At 46.7% G+C, this 23,951-nt stretch overlaps 1 protein-coding gene across 1 annotated transcript in view; it reads left to right on the top strand.

The window, feature by feature from the left end:
- The window catches only part of RFTN1 (raftlin, lipid raft linker 1), a 203,783-nt gene that overhangs the window by 7,853 nt on the left and 171,979 nt on the right, over positions 1-23,951 (top strand). Inside the window, exon 2 of the mRNA XM_030876368.3 lies at positions 8,483-8,635. Coding sequence (XP_030732228.2) covers positions 8,491-8,635 — 145 coding nt within the window. The 5' untranslated portion in view covers positions 8,483-8,490. The remainder of the gene's footprint in view (positions 1-8,482; positions 8,636-23,951) is intronic.

The following is a 23,951-nucleotide window of genomic DNA, read 5'->3' as shown; positions in this document are numbered from 1 at the left end:
TTAATTTTATGTATCAGATTGGCTACCACGGGGGTACCCAGTTTTTGGTCAAACAGCAGTCTAGGTGTTGCCATGGGGTATTTTTAAAGATGTGATTAACATTTGAATCACCCTCCCTAATATGGGCGGGCCTCATCCAACTAGTCCGAGGACTTAGAAGACTGAGGTCTCCTGAGGAGGAAGGAGTTCTGCCTCCAGATGGGCCTGGGGCTCAGCTCTGCACCATCACGTTTTCCCTGGGCCTTTGGCCTCCTGGCCTGTGCTATAGATTTTGGACTTGCCAGCCTCCAAGTCCAAAGACAAGACCTTTAAAACAAATCTGCCCCAACTTCTCTCTCTGTAGATATCTACATAAGGACACATATACGCACAAGAAACCCAGGAGGAAGAACAGGCTTTTGGGGCAGGGTGTTGAGTTCTCTTTGGGGCATATTCATCTGGAAGTGCTGGGAAAGTTCCAGGTGAAGATGTTGGAACGGGTCCGTGGGTGTGTCTGTTGGAGTTGGAGAGCGGTCAGGCTGGGAGGTGAATCTGACAGCTAACGGGGAGAAGATGCAGTTAAGGAACTTTTTCGAGCCTACGTGCCTCCTTGTATTGGAGGTTCCCAAATTCTGTACTAAGGCACCCCAAGGCACCGCAGCAAGTGGTACTTGCATGTTGGATGCCACCCTCATTACTAGCCCGAGGTAGTTCACAGGATCAACATCAAAGGCTACCACTTCCTTTTGATGATGTCATATCTTTGCAAAGCTGGATTTGGGGTGGTTGCTAAGAAGATCATTGTTGAACAGGAGATGAGGGTGGTGGTGTCCAGTGTGATTCTGAGGTTTGAGAAGTTTCCCGGTGCCAAATGGATGCACACATCCCAGTAGTAAGTAATTACGGTAATTTAAGGATGCAGGAAAAATTTTTTTTTCAGTTTGTGTAGTCTGTTCTTTCAAAAGGATGCTAAGTTGTTTATACATAATTATCAATTTGTTTGGACCTGACTACTTAATAAATCGAGCTGTGGGTATTGCTTTTAGCCTGGGGGTGCTGTGAACAAACGTATAGGGACACTGGGGGTGCCGTGACCTGAAAAGTGTCAGAGCCTTTGCCCTGTATGGTTCTGGGTATTATATGTAGTGTGTACAGGATAAGGACCAGGGACAGAAAGACGGGGGACAAAGGGACAGGAATGAGGGCTGCACACCAAAAGTTGTATTTCTACAAAAACAGAAGATGTGAGCAAATATAAGCATTTGTTGATTCAGGGTAGTGGGTACAGAGATGTCTCATTTTTTAAATCCTTATCCATGCCTTATCTCTTGCTGTGTAACATATTACCCCCAAACTTGGCAACTGAAAATAATAATGAATGTTTATTATCTCGCAGGGCTTCTGTGAGTTAGAAATCCAGAAGCAGCTGAGCTGGGTGGTTCTGACTCAGGGTCTCTCACGAGATTGTGGTCAAGATGCTGGCTAGGCTGAAGGCTGTTCTGGAGCTGAGGGATGCTCCCACTTGAGTGTTGAGTTCATCGTGGCTGTTGGTTGGAGGCCTCAGTTCCCTGCCCTGGGGGCTTCTCCACAGGGTTAACAGAGTGTTCTTACAATATGGCAGCGGGCTTCCCCCAGGGACATATCCTACTGATTACACAGGTCAGCCCTGCTCAGTAGAGGAGGGGACCACTGGTGAAAGGGAGGATTATTGAGGGATATCTTGCAGGCTGTCTGTGATACATCTTGTTGTCTTCAACTAGGAAATGTAATGCATATGCAACACAGAAAACTTGAAAATATAGAAAACCATAAAGAGAATGTCTCTCATCACTCGTGACCCAGAGGAAAGTTCTGTGAATATCTTTATTTAACCTGCCAGTTAAAAAAAAAATGTGGATTTTCATATGCAGATACACACATAGACACTTAAAAAACAGTAGCACCATAATATAACCCCGTTTCATACAGATTGTTCTTTTCCTTGGCATTGAATCAGGAATACTTTACATGGGTCAGTTTTAGTTTTCCTTGGGTTTCTGTCTTAGTTTGTAGGATATCAAGATTTGATGCCATCCGTACAGCTGATTGGATTTTCAAGTTTTCATTTACATTTCTGGGTGGAGAGAGATGTTCTTATCATGTAAAAACTTCTTAATTTGGATCATCAGTTCCTACTTTGGGTGCCTGAATGATGTAATAAACACACTCGAGTCTTTAAATATAGGATTTGAGTGGAGAAATAAAGAATGAGTTTGCCAGCTGATCCAGCATCATTGAGTATAATTGCCCCATCTCTGGTTGCTTGTCATGAGCTGTTGGCAGTTGTTAAAATTAGCTTTACGGTCTGCCTCAGATTAGCAGCAAGTGTGGTAAATGAGGGCTCACTCTTAATGAAACTAATTTGTATTTGAAAATATAACTACATTTATTCCCCATTATTTAAATGTGTGCATGCTAGTTGATAGTAAAAATAAACCTTTAAACTCAGGGATTTTTTTTAAACCCCAGCTGAAAAATAATTGTTTAAGGAGGTGATCTTTTTTTTTTTGCGGTACACGGGCCTCTCACTGTTGTGGCCTCTCCCGTTGCGGAGCACAGGCTCCGGACGCGCCGGCTCAGCGGCCATGACTCACGGGCCCAGCCGCTCCGCGGCATGTGGGATCTTCCCGGACCGGGGGCACGAACCCGCGTCCCCTGCATCGGCAGGCGGACTCTGAACCACTGCGCCACCAGGGAAGCCCGGAGGTGATCCTTTTTGAAGTGGTTTTCCAGTGTTTTACGTGCATCTGGGGAAGTATTTCAAAACCAGATTAGAACTACTTTAAAATAAAAATTCAAACATTTCAACATTTAAAATGACACAGAACATCGTGCCCCATGGCTGATCAGCTCTTTCTGGAACCCAGTCTATGGGGGTGTGCCCTCTGTTTTATATCACAGCGGTTTTCTCCAAATGCCCTGCACCCCGCCCAGACTTCTAGAACAACCAGCCTCACCGTACCACGTGTATTTCTTCATTGTCTTTCTTCTCCTTCACCTGTGATCTCCTAGAGGGTAGGACCTGGTCTTTCCATTTTTGTATTTCCTAATTGAGGGTGTGACTCAAAAGAGGCCATAATAAATGTTCATTAGATGAATGAATGCACGAACTCGGAACATGAATTCTCTCCCTCATGGAGCTGACAGTTCCTGCATGAAACTGGGCCCACATATACCAAAGACACACCTCCTTCTAGGCTTGATTCAGAAAGAATTGATTTTTCCAGAGTGTCACCAGTTGAGGGATCTTTGCTTCTGGGTCATTTGCAAATGACCTCTCCTTGTAGTGGGTCTCAGAGACCCCCAGTGATGACCTTATTTTCTTCCCTAGTCTGTCTCCAGTCCTACTAATGTTTAGCCAGTTTCTGCTGAAGAGCTGTAAGGATACTTTGGCTCTTTTCCCACTGTCTCACCATAGGAGCGGGGAAAGACCTGTGAAGACCCCTTGGATGGTTTTTCTTGGTGCCTTGATTATAGAGAGACCCATGCACGTGGGTGCAGGGATGTCTTTTGGGAAGATAAAGACGTAAAAAGAAGAAAAAACCCTCCTGTGTGACTGTCGAATAATCAGAGCTGATCCAACCATCACCTCACACATAAAACAAGTAACCTGGTTTCCATAGGTGTCAATGTGAAGTGACTATAGGAATTTGGAAGGGCAGAGCTATGGGGGTTGGATGGACCATACGAAAGTACTGGAAAAATGTCATCACACACAGGTGATTTTTAGCAAGTGTCCTTTACAAAAACAGACAATAACGAAAGGAGAAATAGCCATGAATAGCACTGCTGGTCATGATTCCCTCCCAGTGAGCTGATGCCCCAGGGTGAGCAGGGGTGGCCGAGCTAAATCCGCGGAATCTCAGCGGGTCTCACCTTCCACGGTGCCTCTTGCGGGTCAGCATCTGGCCACCCTGAGTGTGTTATTCATTAACAGGATCCTGTACTTACCGTGTAACCCAGCGATCCCGCCCCGAGGTATTGCCCTAGAGAAATGAAAACTTAGGTCCACGTCAGAACTTCTACGTGAATGTTTACAGCCACTTTTTTTAGAATCGCCCCAAACTGGAAACTCCCCAGATGTCCTTCCAGCATGAGTGGCTGAAGCAGGTCCCTGACTGCAGGCTTGGCCGAGGAGGCAGCTGGCTGTGGTCATTTGGAGCAAACTTGATGTAGAGGTTACCTGTCGTATGATGAATCACGCCAAAACTTAGAGGCCTAAAGCAGCAACAGCGGTGTGTTTTGCTCAGGGAGGGCCTCTCTTCGGGGCTGCTTGAGCTCCCTCATGGCATGGTGGCTGGGTTCCAAGAGCAGGTGTCCCGAGAGTCAGGCAGTGGATGCTCCCAGTTTCTTAAGGCTCAGGTCCAGAAGCTGGCACTGCATCATCTGACGCTTTCTATAGCAAAGCAGTCACGGAGCCCGGATTCAGGGGAGGTGACATAGGCCCCGCCTCTCGATGGCAGGAGTGTCAAAGGATTTGGGGGCCACATTAAAAAACCATCACACTTACCGTTTACCTTCTGCCCTACCTTGACCCCCGAGACCCTCCCTGAATGTCTGTGCGGGGCACGTACAGCTACGCCAGCCCCATCTGCTGGCATCCGGTGAGGCTGTGCCCTTCACTCCTTCCTCCTCCTCCACCTCTCACTGCCCTCCAAGGCCCATATGCAGCCTCTGCCCCAGCTTCTTGTGGGATTCTAATACAACCAGGGTTTGGGAACATTGCACTGGAAACAGGGAAGTTTACAAAATGTAGATGTAATGCACTATTATATCTTAGTTTTCCTTCTTTTTTTTTTTTTTTTTTTTGCGGTACGCGGGTCTCTCACTGTTGTGGCCTCTCCCGTTGCGGACGCGCAGGCTCAGCGGCCATGGCTCACGGGCCCAGCCGCTCCGTGGCATGTGGGATCTTCCCGGACCGGGACACGAACCCGTGTCCCCTGCATCGGCAGGCGGACTCTCAACCACTGCGCCACCAGGGAAGCCCCAGTTTTCCTTCTTTTCGTAAGCTAGATTTTGTGACTTGTTTGAGCATAGTAGGGACTGTAACAGACATTTTTGGAGTGATGTAAAAGTCTTTCCTATTTTGACAGGGGTGGGGTTGGTGGAAGAATGCAGGAAGGAACTAGGAGGAAAGCAAATGTGCCAGTAGCAAGCAAGGTAGGGCCCTAACACGAACGAGTAAGAGGAACAAATTCACACTAAGCTTTTGGTGACTGGCAACGGCTTCACCATGATTCCCTTCCCAGAGAGAACTGTGCTTTAGAAGCAGTTGCTTAACCAGGGTTGTATGCCCTAAAATTTGAGACCTCAAGGATTCACTGGTATTACAGTTTTGCACCTGGCTGGTACAGTGTCTGATCACATAGATGATTTCCCAGGATCTCATTGTGTCCTGTGAGACAAGCACAGTGCCCTTTGGAGTGAACTTGGAACTCAGGTTTGGGATAGTCTGATTAAAACCTTAAATTCAAAGTTATGAATTGGGAGTTTTTCTAATACTTCCTGACATGCCTCCCTGCAACCCCAAATTTGTCTGAGACTATCTTACTCGTCTTGATAATCCTCTCCTCCTTTTTTTATGCTGTGCAGGATCCTGTCCTTGAGAGAAGAAATTAAATCATACTAAAGTGTTAGTGGCTACCAGGAGCTTGGCTTGTTGCCCGTCCCAGGGAGATATTTGTGGTTTCAAAGGCAATGCTGAGGTAGGGTGTTCTCAAAGGAATGACTCTCTAATGCTCGAATTTACCTAATAGGATAGCAAGAATGGGAAGATTTTTGAGGAAGGGTTTTTTTTCTTGGAGGTCCCCAAATGCTCGGTCCTTTGTAGGGAGGAAGACGAGTGAGTGACTGGTAAGCCTTTGGGTTATTTCCAGTTCTGTTCTGGCAGTGATAGTATTTATCTCACTAGGTTACCTGTTCCCCAGTACTTAGGGGCCTCCCTGTCTGCTTCTGCTTTGCCCCAGCGGATGCCAGGCGGTTTGCTTTCTAGCAGTTAAATATGCAGCCTCTGTGCATATCAGCTATTATATCTGCAGAACTGCAGAGTATTTTACAAGTAATCAGTTCATGCAGATTGCACATAAATCATGTCTGCTCTGGCCCTTTGGACACTAATGTTCTCTTATTAAGGCATAAGTAAGCCTTCCTGTTCTCATCCATCCTTCCAGACTTTTTTTAATTACTGCCAATATAGCCTGGTTGTCGCTTCATCAGCCTGTTCCCTCCCTCCCCGGCCTCGTTGCTTTTGTGCGGTTCATCTTGTTGTTTTGGAGCTGGCCAAGTTGCCGTAGGAAGCTGGGTACCTTGTGAATGGATTGAACCAACGGAAATTCTTATCTCAAAAAGGAAGTGGCCACCACGTTTCTGTTTGTGATATTCTTGACCAGTTAATATATTTGTGAACTATGTTCTGATGGCAGCACCGGTGCCCCAGAGAGGAGGGAACTTAGCCAGGCTCAGTCACAAAAGGGAAACTATCTCCCGCTGTAGTCTGGGGAGTGGATAAAAAGTCATTTCATGAATGTCATTCTGCCTAAATAAACAGAGAACATTCATTGTTTTTAATCCCCTGGAAGCTCAGCCCACCCTCGTATGCACATCGTATTAACATTTCTCCGTTTTCTTTCCAAACCGCAGCCACGGATCTTTGCTCCGATACACGTGGATTCTGCTTCCAATTTCTGCGGCCCTGCTCTTAGTGTTCAGCCAGTTTTCATTTTGGTCTCAAATGACTCTGAGTCTGGAAGAACCGCTCTGTTCCTGTGGTTTGGTCTAAAACGGAATAAACAGGGACTTTTTAGACGAGGCCTGTAAAAGTACCACCGTCTACTTTGAGAGGTGTTTTTTGAATGTAAAATCCTGTCTAAATAATTACTGTTGAGGGTAGAAAGGACTTTGGAAATCGTAACAACTTATTATCCCCTCTTAGAAACCACGGAGGAGCGACATCTCTCTTTTTTTTTTTTTCAGATGGGCTGACACCATGATGCACTTGTATTGCTTTTCACATCCCATTTTTTAATCATGTATACAGAGTATAGGGGAACTGAGACACTCTGAGGTGTTATTTTCCTCAGATGGGGAGAAAAATGATATAAAACAGTATTTTTTTTTTAAACATCCTTATTGGAGTATAATTGCTTTACAATGGTGTGTTAGTTTCTGCTTTATAACAAAGTGAATCAGCTATACGTATACATATATCCCCATATCTCCTCCCTCTTGCATCTCCCTTCCTCCCACCCTCCCTATCCCACCCCTCTAGGTGCTCACAAAGCACCGAGCTGATCTCCCTGTGCTATGCGGCTGCTTCCCACTAGCTAGCTATTTTACATTTGGTAGTGTATATATGTCCATGCCACTCTCTCACTTCGTCCCAGCTTACCCTTCCCCCTCCACGTGTCCTTAAGTTCATTCTCTACGTCTGCGTCTTTATTCCTGTCCTACCTCTAGGCTCTTCAGAACCTTTTTTTTTTGATTCCATATATATGTGTTAGCATACGGTATTTATTTTTCTCTTTCTGACTTACGTCACTCTGTATGACAGTCTCTAGGTCCATCCACCTCACTACAAATAACTCAATTTTGTTTCTTTTTATGGCTGAGTAGTATTCCATTGTATATATGTGCCACATCTTCTTTATCCATTCATCTGTCAGTGGACACTTAGGTTGCTTCCATGTCCTGGTTATTGTAAATAGTGCTGCAGTGAACATTGTGGTACATGACTCTTTTTGAATTATGGTTTTCTCAGGGTATATGCCCAGTAGTGGGATTGTTGGGTCACATGGTAGTTCTATTTTTAGTTTTTTAAGGAACCTCCATGCTGTTCTCCATCAATTCACATTCCCACCAACAGTGCAAGAGGGTTCCCTTTTCTCCACACCCTCTCCAGCATTTATTGTTTCTAGATTTTTTGATGATGGCCATTCTGACTGGTGTGAGATGCTATCTCATTGTAGTTTTGATTTGCATTTCTCTAATGATTAATGATGTTGAGCATTCTTTCATGTGTTTGTTGGCAGTCTGTATATCTTCTTTGGAGAAATGTCTGTTTAGGTCTTCTGCCCATTTTTGGATTGGGTTGTTTGTTTGTTTTGATATTGAGCTGCATGAGCTGCTTGTATATTTTGGAGATTAATCCTTTGTCAGTTGCTTCGTTTGCAAATATTTTCTCCCATTCTGAGGGTTGTCTTTTCGTTCTGTAAAACAGTATGTTTTTGGTGTCGTTTCAGAATCACAGGCTGGCTGGTAATGGTATCTTATGAGCGAGAGAAAGCAGCCTGAGCGTAGAGCCTCCAGTGTTCAGGTCACGGGTTGAACTGTGCTCTAGATTTCAGCCAGGCTCAAGTCCTTTACGGGTTCTTCAGGGAAATAATGGGGTCATTTATACTGCGGTGTGTAAAAACAACATCACAGGAAGAAGAAAATCATTCCCCCGTTTTTCTCCTTTTGCTGGCAGCTGCTGAAATGGGTTGCGGATTGAACAAGTTAGAGAAACCTGATGACAAACGGCCTGGGAATATCTATTCGACGTTGAAGAGGCCCCAGGTGGAAACCAAGATAGACGTGTCCTATGAGTACCGCTTCCTGGAGTTCACCACCCTGACCGCCGGTGAGGACGGGGTTCAGCCCAAGCCAGGGGTGGGGGGTTTGACAGGGCTTCGGCCCAATCAGCGCTGGAGGGGCTGCCCAGGACACGCTGGGGGGTGGGGGGCTGGAGGCGGGGGGGGGGGCGTTGGGAGGTGAACTGCAAAGGGTGGGCCTGTTGAGAAGGGCCTGCGCTCAGAAATCCAGATTTTTAGGTGAAATCTTTCATTGTTTTGAAAGCTAGCAACTAATTTAAATTGTAACAAATTAAACCAGGTGCGAGCCAAAGAGTACATTTGGGTGGGCTGCTTTTGGCCCTGGGCCCGCTTGTTTACAGACTGTTTCACGACAAGACGCGCGGAAGAAGACAGTCGCCATCTGTCCGCGTGGTCGTCTGCCCATCCACCCAGGTCTCCCTGCCCCTTGTCCGCTGGCCTCTTTCGAGACTGCTCGTCCAGCGGGCTTGGCCCTGCCTCACCCCGGTGTCCCAGTGGCCCCCGGGTGACTGGCGAGTGAGGGTCAGTGTTTTCATCCCGAGCATTTGCTGAGCACCGACTGTATACAGAGAGTTGAGGTGGTGCTGTGGGAAAAGCACGCGGCCCGTCCTGGTTTCCAAGACTCCTACACATGGAAAAACTCAGCAGGCTATAACTGTAAGTCGGAAACATGTAAACTATGTTTTCGGAAGAGGAAGAGAACATTCTTCCTTGTGGGAGACCCCTGGAAGCCGTAAGCCCAACCCAGGAGCTTCCTAACAGAGACATCTTAAGACTAACTTTCTCCCTGGGCTTCTGTGAATATGTTAATCTTCTAGTAAGAGAAGAGAATTCATGGGAAAAGCCCTCCGAGTCGTGGGTTTGAGCCCTGGCTCTGCCGTGGAGCAGCCGGGCCTGCAGTGTCCTCATCTGTGAAGTGGGCACACACAGACCAGCTTGCAGGGCAGCACTGAGAATCAGGAGAGGCGACACGTGTTCTGAAGCTCTTAGCACGTCCAGCTCCAGTTGGGTTGCTGGCATCACTACCCCAGCTCCCTCCTCCACCGCTTCTGCCCGACCACCTTCGTGCTGAAGCTCCAGATGCTTTCTGAGCCCCGAGAGGGATGGGCAGCTGGGTGTCTCTGCAGGGGTGGGCCTGGGCACCCCTCACGTCCCCCAAACTGAACCCGGCCTCTTCCTCAGCAGGCTGCTTCCTGCTGGCGCCGTTGATGAATATAATATCACCGTTGTCCTAAACGGCCAGACTTGACACCTTAGTCATTGTGACCATGTCTCCCCCTCACCCACAATTTCCATTCTGTCACCCAGGCCTCTTAAAACTACTTCCAGAAATGCTAATGAGGTAGCTGATGTAACATGGACAAATCTGAACCTAGAAGCATTTGGAGTATTTCGTCATCCAGTATTTGCTCAATGAGTATTTGAGCGCTTTCAGTGTGCTGGGCCTCGTAGGATGGTCAAGGAGAAAACCAGAGCATGTGTAGGAGAAAAGATCCGAAGGAAGTATATAACAAGATGGTCGATATTGATTGTTAGGGTGCTGAGATGGTGGGGGAATTCTTTTTCTCTTTTTCATATTTTTGTGCATTGTGGTTACATTTCTTTTATTACTAAGAGGAGTGATTTGTGCCTTTTGCTTTTCTTAGTAATAATTTCCAGGAATATGTCCCGCCCCCTGCCCCCCACTGATTCATCGCTCATTCCCTGAGCTATTTCCCTGACCTTGTTTGTTTCTCTGCTTCCTTGTGCTCCAGTCACAGCACCTACATGGCTTGTTTGGATTGAATTACCTTTTGTTTTCCAATTATAAAGTGGATATATGTTCATCATAAAAAGTTAGGAGGGGCTTCCCTGGTGGTCCAGGGGTTAGGACTTCACCCTCCAATGCCGGGGGTGAGGGTTCCATCCCTGGTCAGGGAGCTAAGATCCCACATGCCTCACAGCCAAAAAACCAAAACATAAAAAATAAAAAAAAAAGCAATATTGTAACAAATTCAATAAAGACTTAAAAAAAAGTTAGGAAAACACTGGAAAAATTCTAGCTGGTCTCCCTGCTTCTCTCCCCTTGTTCCCACCACCCCCAGATCACATCACTCCTCTGCTCAAAACCCTGCCATGACTCCCAGACCCTGAGACACCAGCTTCCCTCTGCCTCAGTCTCCCACTGTCCTGCGTGTTCTGTCACTGCGGCCTTGCTGTTTCTCAAATCTCCCAGGCCTCCTCAGGGCCTTTGCACTGCCTGTTCCCTCTGCCTGGAAGTTTTCTCAGATATACCCTGGGTTCAAACCCTTAACCCCCTTCTCTGGGAAACCTCTCTGACTGCCTATTTAAAATTTCACCTCCCCTGACACCCCATCCCTTTCCCCTCTTGATTCTCCTCATAGCGTATGCTGCTGTCAACATGCTTTATATTTCGCTTGTTGTTATTCATTTCCTTGTTTGTTGTTTGCCTTCCTTCAGAAGGTGGAATCCCTTCTCATGAGAGCAGGATTGTGCTTATTTTATCCTTTGCTGTATTGTCGGTGCTTTAAAAAAGAGAAAAAAAAAGAACAGTGCCTGGCACATAATAGATAATCAATAATGTTTGTTGAATGAATCCTCAATGTATATTTTTGTATCCTGCTTTTTTGCATCTTAACATTGTACCATGAGGCACACACCTCGTGGTTCCATATGTTCTGAAAATATGATTTAATGGCCCCTATATGCTTGAATTACTCAGGGTGCTGTAATTTATTTAGGGTCCCCTTTTATTGTTTTATGTTTTGTTTTGTTTTTGCGGTACGCGGGCCTCTCACTGTTGTGGCCTCTCCCGTTTCGGAGCACAGGCTCTGGACGCACAGGCTCAGCGGCCATGGCTCACGGGCCCAGCCGCTCCGCGGCATGTGGGATCTTCCCGGACCGGGGCATGAACCCATGTCCCCTGCATCGGCAGGCGGACTCTCAACCACTGCGCCACCAGGGAAGCCCTTTCTGACACTTTTATTCCATGATATATTAAACTCATTTGTGTTTCCTTGAGGGCAGAGACCAAGCCTTTCCCATCTTTCTGTTCATCTTTCTTGTTTATGCTTTCTGGCCGAGAACAGCGTGTCCTAAATAGTTGGGTTCTAGTACACCTTCAAAGTCACTGTTACACCTGCTGATGCGGTTCTCTGGCAGCCTGTCAAGTTTCTTTTCCAGAAGTTCTAATGGGATCATTCATTATTGCTCTAGAGTGGAGCCAACATTTGTTAAGAGCCTACTGTGTGCCAGGTCCCGTGATGGGGCATTAGATCCCTGATCTCATTTTTTTAAACTTTTCAACTTTGCCAAAGTATTATTTAAGCGTACCACACTGCACATCTTTAAAATGTTCAAACCCATGAAGCCGTCACCTCATCAAGATGTAGAACGTTTCCACTGCCCCCAAAGTGTCCTCATGCTCCTTTGGAGTCCCTCCTTTTTTCCAACCCTCTGTCCCCAGACAGCCAGTAATCTGCCTTCTATCACTGATTTTATTTTCTAGAATTTTCTATAAATGGAGTCATGGTGTGTAGTCATTTGGTCTGACTTCTTCCACTCAGCTTACTTATTTTGAGATTCATGTATGTTGTTTGGTGCGTCAGTGGCTCATTCCTATTTCGTCGCTGAGTAATATTCTATTGAATGGATTTACCACAGTGTGTTTTTCCATTCACCTGCTGATGGACTTTGGGGTCATTTCCAGTTTGGGGCGATTACAAATCAAGTTGCTATGACCATTCGTCTTTTTGTGGTTTCTTATGTCATCTTATCGCCACAGTAACCCAGTGAGGTGTATGGGGACACTCGTTCCTTTTTTGCAGAAGAGGAAATGGACCCTCAGAGAGGTTAAGTAACCTTTCTAAAGATGCAGTGCTAGGAAGTGATTAGGGTGGAATTTGCATATGGATCTCTTGGGCATCTGAGCTCTTGTGCCTTGTAAACCGCAAGGTGCCAGAGAAATAGGCATTGACACCAGTCAGAACATTCTTGCTAGAAAACTTGTGTTCTAGTGTAGAGACGCATAGGAGTACTCTTCTATAGGGTTTTGGCCATAGGGGATTTTTGAGGAGCACTTGACATGCTTATTTTTCATAGCGAAGGTGGTCATCTGACACGTTAATGAATTTCAGGTTGGGGAAAGGGTGTTGTCCACTTCCACCTGCTGGCCTAGGCAGGAAGGGGACCACGTGCCCTTTAAAACAATCGAGGTCGGAGCCAACATTGTTCTATCTGTCCCTTGCTTAGAGCTCGGTGCTTTTGTGGATGATACTGGGACACGCAGCCTCGCTTGTAGGGCTGGCGGAGGCAAAAAGCAGCGGGAGACTCACAAGTGAAGCATGTAAGCTGGCAAAAATCTCCATTCTGGGTGATTCGATTGGATCTTAAATTTTCAATTAACTCTGGTCGCCGAGGGATGAACCTGCCCTTTGATGGGTTTCATCGCAGACGGAGGCCCAAAAGCATCACAATTTCTGCAAAACGGTGCTTCATTATCCCTCTTCTGTGTGTTTTGCCAGCTTCTCTGTGCCAGGCCACTCAGAAGCTACCTGTGTCAGCTCTGTGAGAATCCACTGTGTTTATAACATGCTTGGTGTGGGGACAGTTGGCAGTCAGAGACCTGTAGGATGAAGTTAGTGCCCAGGGCGTGATCCTTGCTTGAACTGTCTAGCCCTGCACTGTCTAGTACAGAATTCACCAGCCACATGGTTACTGAAATATAATAATTGATTACCACTGAATAAAATGAAAAATTCAGTGCCTCTGTCACCCTGGCCACACTTCAAGCGCTCAGCACGCACATGTGGCTGGTGGCTACCATACTGGACATCGCAGATGGAGGACACGCCCACCATTGCAGAAGGGTCTGTGGGGCAGTGCTGTTCTAGTTGGTTTTCAAGGGAGGATAACTCTGTGGCAGGTCTGACTCTGTATCCCTAATGCACATTAATGTACCATGTTATTATGAAAGTTTGCCCTTGGGTTCATCACGGACTGTAGGATGACAGCTCATTGATTTCACAGATATTTATTGAATGTTGACCAGAGGCAGATGTTGTGTCCTGAGCACATAAGAGTGAACCAGACAGGAGGTGCTCCCTTGTCTTAGTCAGCTGGGCTGCTGTAACAAAATGCTCCAGACTGGTGGGCTTAAACCACAGATTTTTATTTTCTCATGGATCTGGAGGCTGAAAGTCCAAGATCAGGGGGCCAGCAGGGTTGGGTTCTGGTGAGAGCTCTCTTCCTGGCTTGCAGACAGCCGCCTTCTTGCTGTGTCTTCACGTCTGAGAGAGACAGAGAGAGTCCCTTCTCATGTCTCATTTCTTATAAGGACATTAGTCTTATTGGAGTAGAGCTGCACCCTTATGACATCATTTAACCGTAGTTGCTTCCTTACTCTAAATACAGTCACATTGTGGGTTGGGGCTTCAGCAGTTGAATATTGAAGGGACAATTCAGTCCATAGCACTGGTCTAGCCCACTGGTCTACATGGCTTCGGCATCTTACAGATGAAGAACCAAGTGACTGTAGTACTTGAGGCTAGAGTGCTGGTGATAGAGGGGCTGTGGTGGAAGGTTCCCTTGTTGGAAGATGTGTATGTCAAGGAAGGTTTGAGATCCGCAGGTGGATTTGGAGTTAGCCAGGCAGGAGAATGAAGCTGGGAGCAGGTGATCTTTTCAGGCAAAGGGGACAACCTATGGGAGGGGCCAGAACGTGGAGACAGCATTGCATGTACGGGAAGCTGTAGGTGGTTCAGGTCGGTTGGAGTGTGGCTTTTCAGGGGCCAGGTGACTAAAGGTCTTAGGCCTTGGACTGAGGAGACTAGGCTCTCTCAAGAGCCCTGAAGGATTTTAAGGTGGGGCGAGGGTAGGTGACGTGATCAAATTTATGTTCTGGAAAGCTCGCTCTGGGTTTAGAGTGAAAAAGGATGGCAGGGATAAAACTGGGGGAGAGGAGAGCATTTGGAAACCATTGCAATCATCAGGCAAGGGGTGAAGGTGGCCTCAGCTGAAGGGGTGGCAGTAGGGACGAGGGAAGTGAGCGGGGGGTGGGGGGGAGTCAAGAGAGATCAGGAGGTGATCCCAGAGACTGACTGGCAGGTGAGGGAGTGGGGAGTAGAGGAGGAGGTAGTTCACTCGGCACCTGGATGGCTGGCATGGGGGCCACACGGCTGGATGCTCTGATTCTGTTTTAAAGCAGTTTCTTTTTTAAAAAAATAAATTTATTTATTTATTTATTTTGGCTGTGTTGGGTCTTCAGTGCTGCTCGCGGGCTTTCTCTAGTTGTGGCAAGCTGGGGCTACTCTTCGTTGCGGTGCACGGGCTTCTCATTGCAGTGGCTTCTCTTGCTGCAGAGCACGGGCTCTAGGTGCGTGGGCTTCAGTAGTTGTGGCGCGCAAGCTCAGTAGTTGTGGCTCGCGTGCTGTAGAGAGCAGGCTCAGTAGTTGTGGCGCACGGGCTTAGTTGCTCCGCGGAATGTGGGATCTTCCTGGGCCAGGGCTCAAACCCATGTCCCCTGCATTGGCAGGCGGATTCTTAACCCCTGCGCCACCAGGGAAGTCCAAAAAGCATTTTCAAATAATGATCTCACTCGATCATCCAGGTGGCCCTGAGAGCCAAAGCAAAAGCAATTTTTTTCTCTTTCTTTTTTCAGATGAGGAAATTTCCTTGATATGTAGTAGGTAGTAAGTGGGACCAGAATCCAGTGCTTGTACTGCCTTCACACAGCATTTTTCTTCTGCACGTGAAGGAGAGCTCAGGCCTCCCGAATGGCATAGCAGTATAAAAAATAACTTTATTGGGGTATAACTTATGTACCATAAAATACACCCATATGAAGTGTATGGCTTGATGAGTTTTGGTAAATGTAAACACCCGTGTAATCACCACCACATTCAAGATGTGGAACTTTTCCATCACCCTAGAAGATTCCCTGCCCCCAACACCCGCCCCAGACAACTGCTGATTTGCCTTCTGTCACTCTAGGTTCATCCTGCTTCTTCTCGAGTAACATAGCAATGTAGTCATACAGGGTATATGCTTTTGTGTCTGACTTCTTTTTTTTTGCGGTACGCGGGCCTCTGACTGCTGTGGCCTCTCCCGTTGCGGAGCACAGGCTCCGGACGCGCAGGCTCAACGGCCATGGCTCACGGGCCCAGCCGCTCCGCGGCACGTGGGATCTTCCCGGACCGGGGCACGAACCCGTGTCCCCTGCATCGGCAGGCGGACTCTCAACCACTGCGCCACCAGGCAAGCCCTGTGTCTGACTTCTTTAACTCAGCATAATGCTTTTGGGATTCATCCATGCCATTGTATAGATCAAGAGCTCATTCCTTTGTGTTTCTGAGTAATATTCCACTGTCTGGATGTGCCACAATTTTTCAATCATTTTCCTGTTGAACACTTGGGCTGTTTCCAGTTTGGGGCTATTATCAGAAAAGGTGCTATGAACATTTGTAAACAAGTCTTGTGTGGACATATGTTTTCATTTCTATTGGGTAAATACGCAGGAGTGGAATTTCTGGGTTGTTGGGTAAGTGTATGTTTACCGTTATAAGAAACTGCCCAGCTGTTTTCCAAAGTGGTTGTGCCATTTTACATTTCCAGCGGCAGCAGATGAGGGTTGGGAGCGTCATTATTTTACATGTGATCATTACAGCTGCTATTTATTAAGCACCTCGTGTTGTGTTAATCAATTTTAAACAAACTAAGGACAGTCTGATGAGGTGGGTGGTATGGAAGGATAATGGAGATCTTGAGTTCGGAGAGGTCACACAAGTGACTTGCCCTAGGCCACCAAGCTGCTGGGTGTGTGTAGCAAACTCCATCATCGAACTGAACAGTAGAGCGTTCACTTTAGGCTGTCTTGATTCCTGAATCGCCTGCAAGTTGTGGTGGGTTTCAACTAAATTGAAGGGCTTCAACATGAAAAAACTGAAAAGTACCTCATGATCCATCGCGTGTCTTCTTCAAGCTCGTCTTCTGTGTGTCCTCTTAAATTCTTGCTTGTGAAACATTCCCATGACACACATTAAAATATCTAGCATCAGTTCACACTGCCACATTTTTAAAATTCCAGTCTATGTGGTTTTGCTGTCTAAGAGGTCTTTGAGAGCGGACCTTTGGGATTTTTTTCTTCGCCATTATGCTGACCAGGCTCATACTTGGATTTTGGCTGCGAGCATTTTAGCCTTAAGCCCTGTATATAAATTTTGGGTGGTTATGAGAATAATACAGGGTGACATTAATTATTCAAAACATGTGTATTGTGCAATGAATCATTTAAAGGTCCAGGTTTTACTTCACTTCCAGTCTGGGTAGCCTTATCCCTAAACGCGACTGCAGAAGCAGCTGATAATCTTTGTCTCTTTAAGTTGTCCTTTTAATCTCTCTTCCCAACTGGGAGAAAGACTCCGCTAAAAAGATGGATCACAATTTAAGGTCTAAAAACCAACAGATTAAAGTGTTTTGGGGCTAAGAGCTTGGGTGCCTAATGGCTCATTATAAATCCTGGTACTGTTAGCCTGTCTGATTTCATGGTCAAGGGAGGTGATAAGCAAATTCTGAAATACCATCCAAAATAATGTTAACCTCCAGAGAAAGACTGTAGGCCCTTAGAACTAATCCTTTCCTTAAAGCGGTGGTTCTCCAACTTGATGGTGGGTCACAAGCACCTGAAGAGCTCTTTGAAACCCAGAATCCTAAGCTCCAGAATTTCTGATTCATTAGGTCTGGGGCAAGGCCTGGGAATGCATTTGTAGCAAGTTCCCAGGTGATGCTGATACTGCTGGTCTGGGGACCACACTGAGAACCTTCCAGAACCAGAGGGACTGCAGATTTCTTTGATCTGAGTGGAGACGGCAGAGAGAAATGGTACTGGTGTGATTTTTAAGTATAAAATAAATTCAATAAATATACACGTACATAATGACCACTCATATTTTATTTCCTTGAAGTAGCTTGCAGTATGTTTAGAAGGACAGCCCATACTCCTAAAACAAAAATACTACCAGTTGGACACAATGATTCTCAAACTTTTTGCTTAAAAGATTCCCATGGCCAGGCTGCACCCCAGACCAGTGAAGTCCCTCTTGGGAAAGTGAGCCAGACCTCAGGGTTTTTTGAAACTTATAGGTGATGCCCTGTGCAGCTGTGGTGCACCCGTGGGCATTTGTGAAGGGCCAGGTGGTCAGTACAAGCCTGGGTACCCCAGCTGGTTGCCCTCAGGTGGGTCACATGTACTGAGACTTTGTTTCCCTTCAGCCCTTGGAGCTGTTTGAATCTCCTGCAGGTCACTTCCAGTTCCCTGCAGCCTGGTTTCTTTCTCCAGAGCACTGAGAAGCATGTGACATGGTGTAGTTGGGAAGCCCAGGTACAAACAGTTGTTCTCAAACTGTAGCAACACCAGAATCACCTGGTGGGCTCATTACACCGGATTGCTGAGCCCCTACCTGTGGAATTTGTCATTTGGATGTCTAAGGTGGGGCTCAAGATTTTGCACTTCTAGCAGGTTCCCAGGTGATGCTGCTGTTTGCTGTTGCTCCTACAGGGGACCACACTGAAAACCAATGGGCTAGACCGTGGGCGATAGATTCCCACCCGCAGCCACAGTCATTCTCCTGAGCTGAGTACTCCACATCTCCGCTGTAACTGCATCCCAGCTGTCCCCTGTGGATACCCTGCCTCCCCAGGGTGCCCTAAAACCTTAAATGGTTGTCCATCAGAAAAGCCAGTCTTTCTAAACTGGCTCCTTCTTCCCCGATCAGTCACCCTGGGAACCTACCCGCTGGTCCTGATGTGGGACCACACGGCCCTCCCTCTTGCCCTGTGTGAACCGCGTCTTATGTGGAGCGCTGCCCTCCCCCCCAGAGCCCCGAGGCTAACTGGGGTCCTCTCTCTTCTTCAAGGTCCTAGAAAAGCTTCACCTCCTCCAGGCTCTCTTCCCCGAGAGCCCAGCCCTTGCGGGTTACCAGCCACTGTGGAGGGGGGCAGGAGGTGGATAGGTTTGGGGGTGAGAGGCTGTGTAGTTGGAAATGAGTGTTTGCAGGGAGGATGCTGGGCTCAGCTGAAGGAAGAGGAGTGAGAGGTGGGTTTAGGGAACGGTTTTGTGCTGGCTAACAGGTGTGCTCCCAGTGGTCTGGGGTCTGCGGACAGCCCCTTCTTGGCCCAGGGACCGTGACTACTGGGTGTCCGTATCCTTCCCTCTCGTCCAAGGGGGAGGTGTAGCCCACCTGGGCGACCGTCGGTATACTGTGGTTTGACCAGCCCCTGCTGGGCATATTAGGGGCCTGTTACACCTCCAACATCTGGATAGGCCTTTGTTTTCATTTACACGGCTCATCACGTCTAGCTTGAAACACTGCACCTTAGAAGCAGGTCTGTAGGCTGCTCTTGGGCCCCAGTGGCCGCGTGGTACAGCCTCCTCCTTGGCGCTTTTCTGGAAGGCTTTGCCTGGATTAGGTCTCTACCACTTCTATTCCCTGCACCCCTTTTCTACTCCTTTGCTGCCCTTGCCTGTCTGACCAGGTCCCATAGAAATGACCTAGATCCTGGGCATATATCCAGAGAAAACTATAATTCGAAAAGATACTTGCACCCCTGTGTTCATTGCAGCACTATTCACAATAGCCAAGACATGGAAACACCCTAAATGTCCATTGACAGAGGAATGGATAAAGAAGATGTGGTACATATCTACAATGGAATATTACTCAGCCATAAAAAAGAATGAGATAATGCCATTTGCAGCAACATGGATGGACCTAGAGATTATCATACTAAGGTGAAGTAAGTCAGACAGAGAAAGACAAATATCATATGATATCACTTGTATGTGGAATCTTAAAAAAAGACACAAATTAACTTATTTACAAAACAGAAAGGGACTCACAGATGTAGAAAACAAACTTATGGTTACCAAAGGGGAAAGAGCGTGGGGGAAGGATAAATTGGTAATTTGGGATTAACATATACACACTATTATATATAAAATGAATAACCAATAAGGACATACTTGTATAGCACAGGGAACTATACTCAATATTTTGTAATAACCAATAAGGGAAAAGAATCTGAAAAAGAATATATGTACATATATATAACTGAATCACTGTGCTGTATACCTGAAACTAACATGACATTGTAAATCAACTATACCTCAATAAAAAAAAAAAAGAAATGACTTAGAGTTGACAACCTAGAACGAGTGTTGATGGGCTGAGCTTGAGACTGTGAGGGATCAGGGCCAGGGCGTTGGGGAGGAGTGACACCTGGCTGCAGGTGCCTGCAGGTGTGCGTCCCCCTTTTCGGGGAGAAGCCCTTGGTAGGAAGCTCTGGAAAGGAAGGAAGTGGATTGGGGGATGGGTAGTTATTTGCATTACAGGAGGAGTCTTGGTTTAAAGTGGGTTTCACCATGGGGTTCCTTTAGTGGAGCCTCGAGTGCCCTGAAGTGTTTGTTTTGCCATCCGGAATGAGGTATTTATTACCGCACTAAATATGGTAACTGCAGCTTTAGAACATAACAAGTTCATCTATAACATTTGCAGCTCTTCAGCAGAATCAAACATAAAGTCATTGACGTTGATGGCACATTTCTGCAGGGAAAACAAACAAACAAACCTTGAAGCAAAATGTCAGAAGCCAGGAAGGGGGGGAGGTGGATGGATAGAAGGAAGGCCCAAGGCAGCCCTGATGGTACAGCATAAAGCAGGGAGGGGTCCCCCGTCTGAGTTGGGGGGATGATTTTTTACACCCAAACATTAAGCTCATCCCTGAGGGAGGGTCCTCCTGCTGCAGCCCTTAATCTTAGTGGCAGAAAGGCTTTCTGCTTCTGTGCCCTCTCTTGGTTTGCTGAGGATGCCTGCTGATGACGAGGTGTGCCAGGCGCCTCGTATGATGATGATGATGATATTATTATTATTGGTAACAGTAACGACAGTAATGACAGCTAATGAGACACGCACCATGCTTGGTGTAAGTTAATCCTCAGGGGATCCTGATTTTCGAGATGAGGAAATGAGGCCCAGAGAGGTTACCCAACATGCCCACGGTCACACAGCAAATATGTGATGGGGCTAGAATCAGAACTCAGACTTTCCTTCTTCAAATCCTTTGCTCTTAAGCGGTGTTGGCTGTACCACAGGCCTCTCGGGTACAGCTTTGAGGCTCCGTAGGCTCTGATCTGTCATTCAAAGACCCCAGCTGCCATGGCCCTTCCTTTGACTGAGCCCTGCTCCAGGGAGAACTTACGCATATGGTTTGGTGACTCATAGCTGGTGGGGATGAAAATAGCAACTGAGGGTGATGCTGTATTAGTTGCTGTACAGACAGGTTAGTCGACCTCGGCTCAAGTAACGCAGCTCTGGAGGTGACTTTCAGTCCTGTGTATAGACGGGGAGACTCAGTCACAGGGCGGTCCTGTGCCAGAATGTTGGTCTCCCTGCTGCCCGGGGCCCTCAGGATCTGGGGGTCAGAAACCACGTTAAGATCACGCTGCCCGTAACCTATTAGAATCACCACTGTTCTCATTTGCCACGATCGCGAACGCGGGGTAATAACCCGCTGGAGTGGAGCGTTGCCTTCCATTTGTTGCTGGGTTTAAAATCGGGCTGTTTGACCTCTGGCTTAGGTTTGGAGGCCAAGTGGCTGTGGATGGCTGCCATGCAGTCCTGGTTTTGTCAGTGTGCCGGGCTCAGAGCTTCTCCTGTGCTGAATATAGGCGCCTCCTTTGCTGAAAATAGTATGGGCCGTAGGTAGGGGAACATTTTTCTTTCCTAGAAAATTGCTGCCTGTGCCTCTAGGCTGCACTGACTTCTGTGAAACCGTCTGTTCCTTCCGATGTAATTTCCAGACTATTAGATTAAACAGTTTCTCCTGCCCCACGTTCAGCTTCTGTTTCCTTTTGCTGTTCATTAATAAATTGTGTGGTGGAGTTTTCATGGACAGGGTGTGTGTATGTTTATTTAATTTCAGTTTGGGCAGTAGCGGTTGTTGGGCCCTGTGAATTTATTTAGTTTCCTGCCCGTGTTTCATTTTTGTTTTTAGTTTCTGTAATTGCTAAGAGTTGGTTGCTTTTTTTCGTTTGTTTCTGAGACTCATGAAAGGAAGTCAGCTGCATGAGTTAGGGGTTGAGGTTCTGGTTGGGAGGTGCGCTAAAAACAGACCCTTCTGTTTTTAAACAGGAGATACAAGGAGTGGTAAGGAAATCGGTTCCCATTAAACATGTCTTATCGCAGATAAGTACACTTTTACAGAGTCTGCGGGGTTTTTTTAAAGATAAATGAGATAATATGTGTGACATGGCTTTAAGTTTTCCTGAGCATAACTACCAAATTCGTCTTCCGTATTGTTGCTTTTGAGAACGCAGCCAAGTCTGCTATTAGTATTTATGTTATTGTTAAATATTCACTAATGGAGGTAATAAGATTAGATTTAAGAGGAAGGAAGGCATTCTTTGCATTCCTTCCTGAATGTAAAAACTCTTCGTGCTCTTTTCCCAGCGACTCCAAATCCAGACCAAGAAACAACACTCAGTCTTGTGTGAAAATGGGCTCAGGGGTGTGTGTGTATGTGCGCAAGCAGTAAATTTCAGCCACTCAAGCCTTCCTTCAGTAAAATGAAATTCCTTGGTGATGACTGTTATCTGTCAAAGCAAAACCAAATTCTTTTTCTATAGGGATTCAGAAAAGCAGCGCTGTGGTCATGGTAATAATTTTTATCTAATTTGGTTTAAACAGAACAGAAAACAAGTTAATGTTCTATGCACCCTACTAATTATGGTTATTAGTGATATGGCTTCAAAGAAATTTTATATAAAGAGGCTGTAGCCAATGTTTGGACTAGCTTTCACTGATGCTTCAGAAGAAAGGAGGCCTGTCGAATTTTTTCTGTGAAATATTTTCAAATAGTGTAAAAAGGTAGGTGATTCCGCCTTCAGGTTGCTTGTCACTGTCATTAATTCTAGAGAGTCTTTTCCTCAGTTCTGCGTTTCAGACGTGCCTTAAGCTGTTCCTTGTTTACGGGTCGAATCTCCTGATAAATAGAAGTGAGCCCAGCAGTTGGTACTTGCTGGAGTCATCAGCAGCTGAGATTTTTCCCCATTTTGTTGCCTAAACATGCTTGTCTGGTGCATATATATGATTCATTAGGAGGAGGATACATTCATTTGAACAGCCTTATTGGGCCCTCTTAAAAGAGGAAGGGGATGATTTCAGTTGGGCATCTTGGGTGTAACTTCAGAGTTGCTTGGTAAGCATGAACACAATATGACGCCATATGGAGCGTGTGTTCCTGTTGGTGCAGGATCGGTAATATATTCCTAAGGGATCTGGCATGCTTGATGGGTGGACTTTCTTTAATGCAGAAAGCAGTCCCTTCTGACAGAGTTATGCAACGACATCAATTCATTGGATATTTATTGACTACCTAGCTGCTCTTTCTCCGGCTCCAGGCTGGGCATGCAACGGTGAGCAAGGTGGCGAGACCTCTCAACGTAGGAACCAGTGTCTAAATCATCCCCATCCAATGCTATGTCATTCATGTCCTCGCCCAGTGTCTGCTTTCCCTTATCTGGAAACCAGTCCAGCGTGGCCGTAGCCTTAACAGTGTCTGTGTGTTATCTTGGAAAAGCATTTTCCTTGACTCACCAGGATTTATCTTTGACCTGGCAGGCCCTGCATGGCTGGAGCTTCGTCTGCTGTTTGGTGGGCGCAGGAAAGCCCTGGACGTCTTAGACCGGGTCTGATCCCTGGGCCCACCAACCTGAAGCTTGGAAAACCCCTGGGTTAGTGCCTCAATCAGACCAGCTTCCCAGGGCGGAGGGTCTCGTCTGGGCAGCTTGTGCCTTCAGGCTGAGCTTTGGGAGACTGAACAGGTGCATCCAGGATGCCCTGGGTGTTTGCACCAGGCTTTCAGTCCGTGATGCTTTCTTGGTAAGAAATGGTATGTTGGTCTAGAGTGAGATGAACCTTGTGAAAGAAGAATTACTGCTGCTTCTTCCAATAGCCTGGGCTGAGATAATGCCGGAAACATGACTAGGCGCAGGGAGAAGGGCACCGAGGGTTTTCTGGATGGCCTTTGCTTTATCCCCCAGACGGGTGGCCCAACTCTCCTTGTCTAACCACTGTTTCTTGCCCATCTGGAGACTGTAAATTCGAACAAAACTTATTCTTCTTTCTACCCGGTGGTTTCTCACTGTGGACTTCACATAAATGGATTAGACCAAAATAGCTAAAATCTAAGACATCTTTTCTCGTAATACCCTTTATTTTCTTTGCTGTAAATGAGAAGCCAGAGGTGGCTTAAAAGGCAGGTGATGGGGGCTAGTGCCCCAGAGAGGTGAGC

This window comes from Globicephala melas, chromosome 4 (assembly GCF_963455315.2).
Source record: "Globicephala melas chromosome 4, mGloMel1.2, whole genome shotgun sequence".
Classification (NCBI taxonomy): Eukaryota; Metazoa; Chordata; class Mammalia; order Artiodactyla; family Delphinidae; genus Globicephala; species Globicephala melas.
The sequence above is the reverse complement of the archived record's forward strand: the minus strand, read 5'-3'. Positions and strand labels throughout refer to the sequence as shown.